Source organism: Thunnus maccoyii, chromosome 20 (genome assembly GCF_910596095.1).
Source record: "Thunnus maccoyii chromosome 20, fThuMac1.1, whole genome shotgun sequence".
Taxonomy (NCBI): Eukaryota; Metazoa; Chordata; class Actinopteri; order Scombriformes; family Scombridae; genus Thunnus; species Thunnus maccoyii.
Genome location: NC_056552.1, coordinates 8994034 through 9008290, shown reverse-complemented (window position 1 = coordinate 9008290; position 14257 = coordinate 8994034). Strand labels below are relative to the sequence as shown.

Here is a 14257-nt window from a genome sequence, read left to right as displayed (position 1 = left end):
CTGTTCTTGTCAGAGGTCATCAGCCAAAAAGGTTGTGATCTACTGTTTTAATCTTTAACAATACATTATACAATATTTTATAAGCTCATTATATATATTTTATGTTAAATCTTAACCTGTACAGTAACTGTAACAACCACATAGCCGTTAGAGCTATTTTTCCCTGAAATGTAGTGGAGTAAATAGGCTATAAACTAGCATCTAATGGAAATACTACAGTCAAAATTGACAGTACAGTACAGTACAGTACAGATTATTTTTTATTATTGATTAATCTGTTGACTATTTTTATTGTAAGGAAGAGAAGAAGATACAATGATACACTGAAAAACAGAAAAGCAGCAAAACTTCACACTGGAGACGCTGAAACCAGAGAATATCTGGAGTTTTTTTTCTTTCTTCTTCAAATATCTTATTGATTATCACAATTGTTAACAATTAATCTTCTGTGGATCGACTTATTGATTAATCAGGCCTATACTTTTCTGATTTTAAATGTTGAGTTTATAAAACTCAACATTTAAAATGTTGAGTGCATTGTTACAGATAAAACTACAGTATCAAAAACAGTATACGAACCAGCTACACCATTAATGTACCACATAAATGTTAACAAATCAACGATAATGATCTACTAATATATTAGTAACAATGGCGGGGGACATTCTGCATAATGAATACTCTTAATTTTGATATTTTAAGTACATTTTAGTGATTGCACCTCTTTACTTTTACTCAAGTTAAAGCAGTAGAGTGAATTACTTGTAAAAGCGTATTTTTACAGCGCTACTTTTTTACTGGAGTAAATAATCTGGATACTTCTGCCTCTCACAGCCTTTCACACAACATGAAAGTCTCCCCTCCTGTTCACACCCTCCGCTTTGAGCACTTGTGTTTAGGAAGTTTCTGACCGGGAGGACCCTGAAATAATAAGACGGTGTGAGGTGTGCCGCTTGTTCTCTCTGGGTGGCTGCTGCTCGGGCAACTGAAATGTCATTGCTGAAGGAACAGATAGGTGCGAGGGTCTAAACTTAACATGCTGTAAATCACACACACACACACACACACACACACAGAGGCGCGATAATATGTGTGCCCATGCATGCCTTGACTTAAGCCTTTTGTCAGGCGCTGTTGGCCTCCCACCTGGTTTCCCTCCTCTGTCCGCTGTTAGACAGAGTGTGTTTTTGCCTTGTAAGACTAAACTTATGATTGAGAATGTGTATGTGTGTGTGTGTGTGTGTGTGTGTGTGTGTGCATGTGTGTGTGTCAGAGCAGCAGGAATTGTAATGGGGCAGCAGTGTTGGTAATGGCTGGTCAGCTGGTATGGCGAGTATTCAGGGCGGGGGCAGTGCATTGTCCTCTCATAGCTCCAACAATGCCCCTCTGAGCAGGCCACACATCTACCAGTCACGGGCCTCTCTTTCACTCTCTGCCTCTGCCTCTGCTTTTCTTTCTGTCTGCCATATTTATTCAGCCATAGTGAAGTGTAAAGTGAGATACGATAGTTGTGGTGGGGAGCCACAGTGTCCCTGACCTTTGGGTGAAACCTCAAGGTCAGCTCAGTTAATATTAGAGCACATGTCACTCATCCTTTCACTGTAACACCTATTGCATGTTCAGTATCACTCTAAATGATTAATAAACACTCTGATGTTGCATATATTCATCAGTGCAGCTTGTTAATGCATATTCAGTAGTGTGCATCCATTTATTAGTCACATTCTGGATGCACAGCTGCTTTTAAAATGAATCACATGTAAAATCTATGCACCCAGTTTATATATGTTTAAACATACTATTTGAATAATTCATTCTAGTGCTGAGACAGTTAGTTAACGAATCATATTTGTCAATTGATTCATCGTTTAAGTCGTTTAACAAGAAGAAATGCCAAATATTCATAGTTTCAAGCTTCTCAAATATGTAGATTTGCTGCTTTACTCTGTTCTTAACCATTATAGATTTAATATTTTGGGGTTTTGGACTGTTAGTTGACAAAATAAGTAATTTCAAGATGACAACTTGGGTTCCAGAAGCTTGTGATAGCCATTTTTCATTAGTTTTGGACGTTTTATAGACTAAATGATCATCCAAATATAATCAACGGATTCATAAATAATGTAAATGAATGTTAGCTGTAGTCCTAATGCTAATATAATGCTTTAGCCAACCACAGATCTTGTAGTCAAGCGCTTAGATGTTGTGACAATGTTCAGTAAGATTTATTCACTCATTTGGATGAGAACTTCAACAAAAGGAGAGACAAATATGATTAAATCCAGTCATCTTCATTGCATTACAAGTGTTTTGCATCATTATAAATGGAATATATTTAGGTTTTAGGCTCTTGGTCACACAAAACAGCCAAATTGAAGACTCCAGGATCTTGTAATGGTCATTTTTTATATTTTTTCTGACATTTTATATTCTAAACAGTTACCCCCTTAATCAGAAAAGCAATCAACAGATCAACTGATGATGAAAATAATCATTATTATATCACTGATACCGCCCTAATTCAGTTTGTTTCCTCCAACATGTTGAAGAGTAGGCAGAGTAGATGATTCTGTGAAAGCTCATTCCTATCATCAGTTTCATTAAAATGGGTCTCATTTGGGTGTTTACATCATTACATACAAAGGAGCTTTACTGCAATTGTTTCATATGTGTTTCTTTTTTTATTAGCATCAAGCCTTAGTAATACATTTTCTTTACTGATAAGGTTTTACAGCAATGGGGAGGCCACCCCTGTAACAAGAATGTGGGAGAAACATTATCACTGATGGAAAGATACCCTCTTGAGGACGTTTAGTGTAACTGAAACGGTTGAGAGTGAGAAGCTGTCAGTGGTCAGGAGTTTTGATGCGTGCCAGCAGATTTGTCAAAGACACAGAGGAAGTAAGTCATTTGCAGTCCAAATAACTTACATCTGGAAAGGCTTATAAAAGTTGGGTGTAAGCAATAAGAAAAACAGCTGGTGAGCTGCTGAAATCACAGAAAGGAAAGTGAATCTGCTGGAAACCTAAATACATTTAAGATCACAGTTGGAGATATGTAATTGATTAGATTCTCACACAGTTGGTACGATTTAGCTGTAATCTCAATTTGTTACCTGCAGTCACCAACAGAGAGCAGCAGAATACAGTTAAAACAGGATGCCGTCAGCTGCTTGTTTGTTTTTCTGACTACGAGTAAATAGATGTCAGCTCTGCGGCAGAAGCGACAGCTGTCTTTGGGAGTGAGAATTTGTTTGGAAAGAACATTGGAAACTTGTAACTGCTACAAATATTTTACTATAAAACAAGCTCTGGCAGAAGTTAAGAAGATATTTGGTCATGCAATATGAGTTCTCTAGACATAGAAACAACTGTCTGACAAGTTGATTTATGAATGAGGCCTACTACTAACACTAAAACTGCCATTAAAGTTAAACACATGATCTAATATTTAATATTCTAAGGGCAATTTTCAAAAATCCTCTTTCCTAAAACCATAATTCACTAACTGTGCAAAGGCTGTGGGACTCAAACACACCCTACTGAAGATAAAAATCAGTTAAATCATGTTGAAATACTCCAATAAGTATGTAAATCTGATTCAGAGTTACTCCTGCCCTTTTACAAGCACCACAGAACGTATGAAAGTATAATTTTTTATCATTATTATCATTATTATAACCTTTATTTAATCATAAAGTCTCATTAAGAGTAACATCTCTTTAGCAAGAAAGACCTGAGAACAGCACATCTTTGAAGATGGATCCAAGCAAGGATGGATCTCCCTCTGTTGATATGAAGGCAGAGAACTGAACTGATCAGATTCCCTTTTAAAGAAACAAATAATCAATACTTTTAGGGCAGAAGAAAGTGCTTTACTGTGACGTCTGATGATCTAAATGATTATTTAGTGGAAAGTCTCTGTGATGCCATATTTACCTGGACAGGAGCATAACATTTTGTTTGATAACATGAATTTTGATCCTGCTCTGACCATTACTTTCTCTTGTTTGTCTCTGTCTTCGTGACGTGAGTCCTGCAGGAGGACATCACCTGCTCACCTGGTTCGAGGGGCTCATGCTAATCTAAAGCCGATTAGGCCTCTTATCTACTCAGCGCCGGTTATGTGCTTTGGTCCAACAAAAATACCGCGCAGAGTTGGCCTCTTTACCGTTCCTGCTGACTCTTCACGTCCCCCTCCCATCTGCTCTAACTAAGCCACACTGGCTTGGATATCATGATTCCCGATTCTTCATGCCGGGAGTCTGCAGAATATGTGGATCTCGACTATCAGACCAACATGTGGATTTTGTTTTAACAAAACGGATATCTCACCAGTTGTTATTTATCAGTATATGGACTGAGGGGATCAAATGATTTGTAACTTGCATCCTCTGAGGTCAAAGCTGATCCTAAAATATCAGATTGTGGATGAAATCAATTAAAAAATGCAATTCAAGAGACACTTTTGTCCAGAAAAGTCACCTGCAAAGACATGTGCATGCACTATTTGGTTTGTGAATGCATCTGGTGTATAACCCCCCTCGCCCCTCTCCTGCCCACACACACACACACACTCACACACACACACACACACACACGCACACACGTCCTCACACTAGACATGTGAAGAGTCATCCCATGTCCATGTGAAAGCAGTAATGCCATAATTGCCCTTATCCTATTGACTTAATCAGGAACCCTGCGGCACTCACAGCATGCCTTCACTTCTTGATCTCAAGTCTGTGCGACTCAAGGTCGAGACAACACGACATCATTATTATTTTACACTCGAATCACATCACTAAAATCCTTTATTCATGTATACAATCAGCATTATCTCCTTTTCTACACAGACACACAGAGCCCAAAAAAAATCATATGGAAAAAACAAACTTTACATGGATTTAAATAAAAGATTTAGATTAATTACATAATTTTAAAAAAGTTAAATTTTTTCATCTTTTCTACACTATGTACAAAGACAGCAACCCAGTTGTTAGAATATACATATGTGTCAATATACTGAATGCACAAGGGAAACATCAAAGAGGATCTGAGATTACAGTGCAGGGGTCAGGAGCCAAGATTTAGCTGCCAATTTCACTCGTCCTCCACAGGTTTGGAGTCGCCCCTGCTTCTCTCTGGGGCTCACCTCCTGATTCCCATGCCTCACTGTTTGACCATGTGCTGCAACATTCATGCATAATACATCCTGATTCATTCAATTCATAATTTTACTCCATCTCGGGAGCAGGTCCAGTTTTCATTGTGGACAAAGGGGGTCTGGAGTATAAAAACAGGTGGGTGTGGGCTTTAATTTGTTTTTTTTCCCTACATACAGTATCAGCTACAAGCCAAAGTCTATAGATAGGTCAACAAAAATAAAACGCTGCTTTTCTTGGCCTGTAAATATCTCCCATCTGTACCTCTGATTTCCATGAGAGGGGGGGTTGCATAGCAACCACCATCCCCATCCTAAGTGCCTGCTCTCCCCGCCAAACTATCTGACAACACTATAAAGGAAAAATTACATACTTATTTGTGAATGCAAAGCATCTGACATTTATCAATACATATCACATTTGTTTGACTTATCATTGTGCACATTTTATGGAAATAAGAACGATCCAAATCCACAGAGTGTTGGAAACCAAAACAGTAAATTTGCGACGCAGAGTTGGAGCTTGAGATGGATTTGTTTGGTTGGGGGAAACCAAAATGAAAAACCATAACCAATAACTCATTCTTCTCATTATCTCTCTCTATGTTTAAATATACAGTATTATTTATGCAAGGAGTCCATTTGTAAGGAGTCCATTTAAAAGGAGTTCGTAGCCAAATATGTGTGTGAAGGTTGTTATCTACATAATAAATGTTGGTAGAAAAAATCTCACACGTCCCCGTCCTCCTCATCAGGTGGGAGTGGTGTCAGTTTTTGCAGGAGGGGTTATCTCAGCTCACCGTTGCAACTGCTGCCTCATCCCCCTCCTCCACCTTGGTGCCTTTGCCCATGGCCTTCATTTTAGCCATGATGTCGGTGAACGTCTCCTTCACTGTCTTCTCCAGGATCCAGCCCTCGCTCTCGCTCTCCGGGTCGTCTGGGTTAGCCAGGGTGGACAGGGAGCTGTCCACATACTGCAGGCCCACGGTCACTGCAATCTGCAAACGACAGGAACAAATATCAGTTAAACTTGAACCTTTGATGAGCACTGTGAGAGATTATTTACCACATGGAAAGAGAACTGAAAATTCCCAAGGCCCGGTACATGTTTAAAGCTTAAAAATCCAATCAACTTTTCATTCAAATAAATGAAATTTTGTTTGACTTAGTGTACATATTTTTTATCAAGATGTTCTTATTTGCCCATTTTTGCCTTTCTTAGATAGTATACAGTATGGAGCAGACAAGAAATGAAAGGAGAAGAGTGTTGGGGACGACATGCAACAGAGATCCCTGGACGGACTCAACCAGCATTGTTGCGACTGCATTGTTAGCTTCCTAAACCTCTAACATGTTCTTATATAAATTGTATGTAACAGAAAAAAGTTGACAAAAACCTGTATCAGTATGTATGAAAGTGCATAAAAATGACCATTAAAGGAAACCATCATTATTATAGCTGATAACGTTTTTAAGAATCATTTAAATATCTTAGAAGTTCTTGAACTTATTTACAGCCTAAAGTTCAACTGTATCAACAGAAAAGTTAATAAGCCAGTTACTATGAATGGTGACTTTAGATCAGGAGATCAAATTCCAGGAAGTGGGTCTGTCCTGGTCACCTCCCCCAGATTAACTCATTACTCCATCTCTGAGCCCACTATCTGTGTCAGCATAGGGACGCTTGCATAACTACTGTTAAATCTGGGATTCCTCTGGCTGTGTGTCTGATCAGCTTCCAGGGTATCGCCAAAATCCAAATTTTTAAAGCTACCGGATTTCTGGGACAGAGATGTTGTCTAGATAGTGCTATCTACTGTCTGCTTGAGTTGAGGAACTCAGATTATCATTGACTTCAAGGCCTTGTGCGTACATGTTTGTGGCAAGCAGGTTCTTAACAACATCAACAACAGCAACAGATGTTGGCAGTGGAGGCCGAGGAGAGAGTTGAAGAGAGCAGAGATGCCATTTGGCTGCTTTAGGATTACCCTTTGGGTAGTGGCAGGTGAGATACTGTACGTAAGCTGCACTCCCATACATGCCAAAAGTGGTGCAGGGTAATCTGACAGTACGGTAGGAGGAATGATGTAAAGAGGATAGAGTCGTCTGGGAAGGAGATGCACTAAGAAGATATTGCTGATGGCGGGGGCGGAGAGTGGAAAGGAGGGAAGAAGACAGAAGAGAGGAAGGAGGTGGTGGATGACAAGAATGCCAACTGGGTCACAGCTTTGCATGTTTATACACATGTTATTCAACTCATTTCTTGGTCTTCGCCTCACCTGACTCCTAAATAGTGTTACTGTGCCGTCCCTGAATTTATTGGGGGACAGCTGACACATTTATGCAGTCATTAAAGACCTCCTCCACTTGAAAATGTGTTTGTTTTATTGTTTGTTGTTTTTGTTGTATTGTTTGTCTTCACTTGGATGTTTAATGTTTGCAGAATGATGTATGTGCAGAGTTTGACACCAGAAGGCTAGAAAAGTTTCTTTGAGCTCACCTTAATCTCAGTTTAGAAGTCAATCGAGGTTCAATACGCAACTTACAGAACAGAACAGAAGTGTGATGTGGAAACCTGAAGCCTCCAGTGCACATACACTGAAAATGGACTTCACAGTGGAATAGGAGACTTCTTGTGTCCAGTAGTTAAACTTTTGAAATGAAAAAACATTTGTATATTTATAGATTCAGGTAATTTGGGGGATTTCTTACAAGGTAGTTGACCCTTTTGTGCAAAAAACATTTCAAAGCAGAGTATTTTTATGTTTTAAAACATGTCTGGAGGGGATCTTTAAATGTCACATCTCATGGCAAAGTAAAGATATTCTACTATAACTTATTAATTTTTAACTAATCTGTTAACATTTCATTAAAAAAGTGTTTACTACAGGGGGAAATGTACCACATTTAGGTGAATATTTGTGTATTTGTGGCCCTGACCTCCACAATAGTGACCAGCAGCACCATGGCTCCAATGGTGTTCATCATGCCTCCATAGTAGGACAGCATGGCATCACGGCAGCCACGCTTCCACACGTTGAGCTCCTCAGTGTAGTGGTCATAGCTGTAGTGGGCGGTGTTGTTGGTCATCTGTTGCTGGATGCAGGGTCTTGGGGAGCTTGGGTTACAGCAGCTGAACGGGACTCCATCCATCAGATACTGGCCGTCCACGTTGCTCCCGATGCGGCTAAGAAGATCAGGCAAAGTGTCATGTTAGTGTCATGTTATGATGTGTTGGAGAAAGTGGGGTGAGATTAAAGGTCAGGAACTTGCCATGCTATATATGTAGCATGTGTGGGCTAAAATCGGTTGAGGTATAATTAGCAAGACCATGTTAGACTTCTCTTCTACCAAAAATAACTACAAGATGTTGTGTTTATTGTTGCTGAATGTTGCAGTTTATCTCCTCAGTCAATCATCAAACCGAATTGATAATAAGTATAAGAAGAAATACATTTTTGATGTGGTGTATTTTACAATATTATACAATCCAATACTACCACATGTTCTTGCCTCAACACTAAACAGCACTGAATAAAAAAAATCAAGCACAAGTGTCACAGAGGCGGCATACTGCAGAGCTGATGAGGTATTACACTGTCCATGCCTTTATTGTGTTCATTATTATCCTTTTTTTGTTGTATTTACCACTTGCAGAGCTTGAGTGCCACTGTCACTGATGTACAATCATCAATCAAGCATCACCTACCATCAACTCTTACCGTTTATTGTTTAATTACTGTATGCTTATTGATAATGTCTCAATCATGCAGGCCTACATATGACACTTATTAGTCTGTAAGGTAAATAGGGAACAATGACTGTGAAGTCATAGTTTAAATTACGGAGCTTTACCACAATCCTTTTCTTTTGATAAATGTGTTCCAAGTGATCACATGAAAGTGTTCAGACAACCAATTAAGGACATTTGTGTCAGTGCTCAATCTGAAGAGCGGATCTCAGCTGTGATTGATAGTTGTAGGTCAATGGAAAGACGAGTGTGATTGGATCACAAAGACCTGAGAGGGTCAGATATGGATCAGTGATTTCTAGAAACATCAACGCCAGATAAAACATTTGGGTCAACACAACAGAACATACAGGAAATACTATTCTTAATACGTAAAGAGTTGTGAAGCTCTGAATACTAATTAATGCACTAGCCATTAAAAAGATGGCTGTTCTGATGTTTCAGTAAGTATTTTAATATGGATTTGAAAAACCATGGGAATCTTTGAAATGTGCCATTAAGAGCGGCCTTTTCTATCATTACTTTCCCTTGCCCTGTGGTTAACCTGTTATTGTATCACAAAAGCTTTGGCTAATCACTTCTCTACCATCTTGTTCAGTGTTATTGTCACTAGGTAGTCATTGTTTACATTGATTTTAAAATCTCCAGCAAATTGTTTTATTGGGCAGTGCTGTTCCTGGAGCGCTGCCAGGTCGTCAGCTGATTGGATGGGACACTGATTCTTGAAGGACACTGAACTGTAATCCTGGAGATTAAACACTAATGATGTGCTAACGTTTGTAACAGCCTTTGGTTGTTCTCACAAAGCAAACTGCATACTTGCTGCTGCTAAAGTCAGTGTAATAGGTTGTCACAAAGGGGCCACAGATCACTGGACTGGAACAACTGTATGTACTTTTAATCCCACTCATGCCCGGTTGACCCGATATATCTTTTTCTGTACCTAATCACCAAAGCCCCTCCTCCCAACTTTATCCATAAAACTGCCTAGTAACCTCTTCCGCCCTTCTTGCCCCCAGTGACACGTCCCATTGCAACCCATTGCTGTCACCATTTCTGTAATGGTAATCCTCGGTGGATGAAAGTGAATAATACACCTGCTCTGACCCACCTCCTCCTCAAATCCACTTATACTGAACACTAACTTTGTATAAACGACCCCTAAATCACCCCACCCCAGTGCCCTCCACCTTGATACACTGAGACTCAATGACAGTCTCCAAAAGAGTCATTTCACTGTCACATCACACATCAAACACATATTTCTACACTGAAATAGCTGCTACTCATAAATCATCTCTACCTTTTAAATGTTTAAATGTTTTTGGCTCTGTGACTTACTCTTTGACTTCCTTTGCGCTGAAGTCCAGGTAGCGGTTGCTAACCCACTGAATCTCAAACCAATCCCTGTAGTTGTCATTTCCGCAGCAACGAAACTCCATCTGCATCAGGTCCAGGGTCCTCTTCATGTAGCAGCGTCCCGGTGTGTCCGTGTCCTTGTAGAACTTCATGCCGTTCCTCAAACCCTCAGCCAGGGTGAACTGCAGAGGGATCCTCATCAAGAAACACAGCAGGGCCGTCACGACAAGCAGGACGTTGAATCCCACGCAGAACATCAAGAAGGTCTTCAACATGGGCTTCCACTTTGCAAACTTTGCAGGGTCCAGAGAGTCGTAGCAGACTTTGCCTCCGAAGGCGTTGATGCCACAGGCTAATAGACCCATAAATATGAGCAAGTTGGGCAAGAAGTGGCTCTCGTTGTTGTCCATAAGTTCTGAGCGCTTCCGCAGCTCGATCTTAAAGAACAGGCCCATGCTGAAGACCAGCACGCCGGCCATTACAGCGAACCAGTACATGAACCAGACTGTCTGAGCGAGCTTCACTCGCTTTTTCAGATCAAACTTGACCTTCATCAAAGCCATTGTTCAATCTGAGATGTGTCCTTGCCTGTAAAGAAGAGAGCCAAATGATAACCTAAAGCAGCAGGAGCTCCAAGATTTCTTGATTGCCCCTTAGTTTGGGTAATGCTCCAAGCTACAGTCCCAGTTCCTGTTTCCTTGTCTCTCTGTTGTCAGGGTCTCCTCTAGTTTGTCCAACAGGACAGGAGATTCAGCTCAGGCTGTAATCCATCCCACAGCAAAACAGCAGAAATGAAGGAGCCAGAAGGACCCTGGAGGAGCACAGGAGTGTTATTTCTTCAAAGCTCTCTCCTCTCCCATTGTGCCAGAAACTTCCAATCTCATAAGGCTGTATTTTTCCCAACTTCTACCAATTTTTCTTCCTGAACACACAGGTGAGGCTAATCGTGATGTTCGGTCGTCCTGGAGAGGTGGAGGATTGCCGAGGATCCTCATGATTAAACTCAAAGTTGCAGTACGTCATGCTAAGCCCCTGTAAGAGGCCTGATCCAATTTGCAGAAATCCCTCTACACAAGATGAGCCTGATCGTAAGCTGCTGCCAGGGGCCATAATTGGTTTGAGCGTTCACGTGGTCATGGTCTCCTTGATTGAACACACCAGGAGCTGTAATGGCATCAGCTCATGGCTGACAGAGACCATGGACATGAAAGTGGAGCATACCCATTCACAGGGGTCTGCAAGTTCAACACAAACCGGATATCTTCATGGTAGAGCAGATAGGATGAGTTAATAAAGCCCCTGTAACCCATTCACAGAACGACAGAGTTTTCACACTCACATTTCAACTACTCTTGAATGATTGTATGTTTAAATAATTCATTTATAGCTACATAGGATAATAAAACTAAGAATTTAGACGGACATATTGTTGTTAGACATCTATATGGAAATAAGAAAACAAAAACAGCCATCTTGGAAAATGCAAGCTAATAAATTACATTTAAGTGCTCTCAATAATTAACTTATTGTCACTTGCTATCTTGGCAGGTAGAACCAACACTGTGTCTGATACAACTTCTATTCGGATTTCTTCAAACTTCACTGTGGCTGCAATGTTACTTACTCAGCTGTATGGCTGTATTTTAAATTATTTTTTATAACTGTATTTTTTCTTTTTTAATTGTTCTTTATTGATGAAGTGGCTTTTGTTGTTTTTAACACTGTATGGTGAAGCCAAAGACAATTTTCCCACATTGTGGAAAACTTAAGTATATAGTTATTGGTCATATCTAGCATGAATTAAGTAGTTTTCAGGTATTGGCTCGACAAACCCTTGAAATATTCTGGTGAACAGATGCTCAAAAATTGAAAAAGGTTGCTTGATTTTGATCTCAAAAATTTGGAGAAAAATACAAAGTGGACTACTTCATTTAATACATTTGCATGCATTTAATGTGCTGTATTTCTGTGATTGTGCTATCTTGGTCTATTCTGTATATCTATTCTGTATTCTGTACTATACTGTCTTGGTCCATCACTTCTCTGTTGCTCTTCCTGAGCTTTCTTCCATTTTCTTCCCAGTTAAAAAGGGTTTTTAGGGAGTTCTTCCTTATTCAAATTGATGGTCTAAAGACAAAGGATGTTGTACGCTATAAAGATTGTAAAGATTGTGATATTGAGCTATACAAATAAAAACTGACTTGACAATTTGTCTTTCCTAATATTTCTCTTGTAGGTTACAAATACAAAAGCTTTATTAGTAATTTATGTAAACATGAAGGAAGATCCATGTAAGGTAGGTGAATAGGTATTCTTTATTTTAGTTTGTAGTGATTCAAAAATGCATGCAGTGCAGTAAGTGGGCTGGGTATATTTGTATGCATTACTGTACAGAAAAATATTTTAAAAATATAATCACCAATAAAAACACCAGAAAAAAAAAAGGATTCTTGAGACAGAGTACAAAATACAGAGATTTAGTTTCATTCTGTAAGATTCAAACTTTAAGTGCCAGTCAGGGTTCAACGGATGTGAGCAGAATAATAGTAATAGTAATAATCAGTTTTTATCACAAGGCTCTTTATCTGTTCTCTATTCAAATTTTCTACCTACTTTTGAGTGCTCTGCATTTAAATGATAATGTGTTTGAATGTTTCATAGTCCTTTTTATGGTACTGTAGATTTGTTATAGAATAGGTTTCAGGTTTGTTCAATAATAACAGCTATTGAGTAACAGGAAACAGAAAATTACCATTATTATTTTGTGAAAGGTACTTCTAAATTTAAAGCTGCAATTACAATGACGCACATTTCCTTCTTTAAAGTGCTCCTGTCTGATTAATCAACAATTCATATGTAAAGGTGACTCAGTTTGTATCAAGACTCGAGGCTGCATAATGTTTTATGTCAGATAATTGACCTGTCAAGGACTACATGATTATGCTGATCACCTGCCAGCTTCAACAGTTTTAATACACATTCTGACTATACAGGTAGTTTAGTGAATGTCTACCTTTTTGTGAATTTTGAGCTGTAATTGATCCATTAGCAGAATAGCTTTGCCCTCGAATTTCGATCAATATATGTACACATATGTACATAGTGGCACATTTTATCAGTGCTCTTTGATGGACAAACTATGTGACGTTTGTAAATAACCTCAAACACCTTTGACATTTCTGTGCTGCAATTTATTGTTATTTCTCAGCTGACACATATAGGGCTGCAACTAACGATTATTTTCATCACTGATTATTGTTTAATATCTTGTTTGATCCTTAAAATGTCAGAAACTTTTTTGAAAAATGTTTCCCAAAGCCCAAGATGACATCCTCAAATGTTTTATTTTGACCACAACAAAAGATATTCAGTTTATTATCATAGAAGACTAAAGACACCAGACAATATTCACATTTGAGAAGCTGGAATCAGAGTTTGGACATTTTTTTCTAATAAAATGACTCAAAACAATTAATTGATAATCAAAAAAGTTGGCAATTAATATGACAGTTGGCAACTAATCGATGGATCGACTGATTGTTGCAGCTCTAGACACACCTAGTATGTCAATACCAATGTTTGATAAGACACAATCAGACCATATTTATTGCTTTGGAGATATCCTGTAATGTGTCATCAGTAAACTGTAAATGAATCTATCATCACAGAGTTGGAGAATCCAGCTTTCTCTGTCTGAAGCCTCACTGCTGTTTGACAGTTTTACATTTTGCTCTTTTAACTAATTGTGGGGTGAGCATTTAAGCCTAAAGTACTCCAAACTAGAGCTGCAACAATTAGTTGATTAATCGATCGACAGGGAAATTAATTGCCAACTATTTTGATAACCGATTAATCGTTTTGAGTCATTTTTCAAAGAAATAATACAAATATTCTCTGATTCCAGCTTCTTAAATCAGAATATTTTCTGGTTTCTTTAGTCTTCTGTGATAGTAAACTGAATATCTTTGGGTCAGACAAGACATT

General features: G+C 38.9%; 1 protein-coding gene across 1 annotated transcript; it reads right to left on the bottom strand.

Moving 5' to 3' along the window:
• Positions 1-5294: 5294 nt before the first annotated feature.
• prph2a (peripherin 2a (retinal degeneration, slow)) lies at positions 5295-13619 on the bottom strand. The gene is made up of 3 exons (XM_042397482.1): positions 10256-13619; positions 8104-8350; positions 5295-6161 (listed from the first exon to the last, which is right to left on the bottom strand). The coding sequence occupies exons 1-3, from the start codon at positions 10834-10836 to the stop codon at positions 5955-5957; spliced, it is 1035 nt and encodes a 344-aa protein (XP_042253416.1). The 5' UTR covers positions 10837-13619; the 3' UTR covers positions 5295-5954.
• Between the last annotated feature and the right edge of the window lie 638 nt (positions 13620-14257).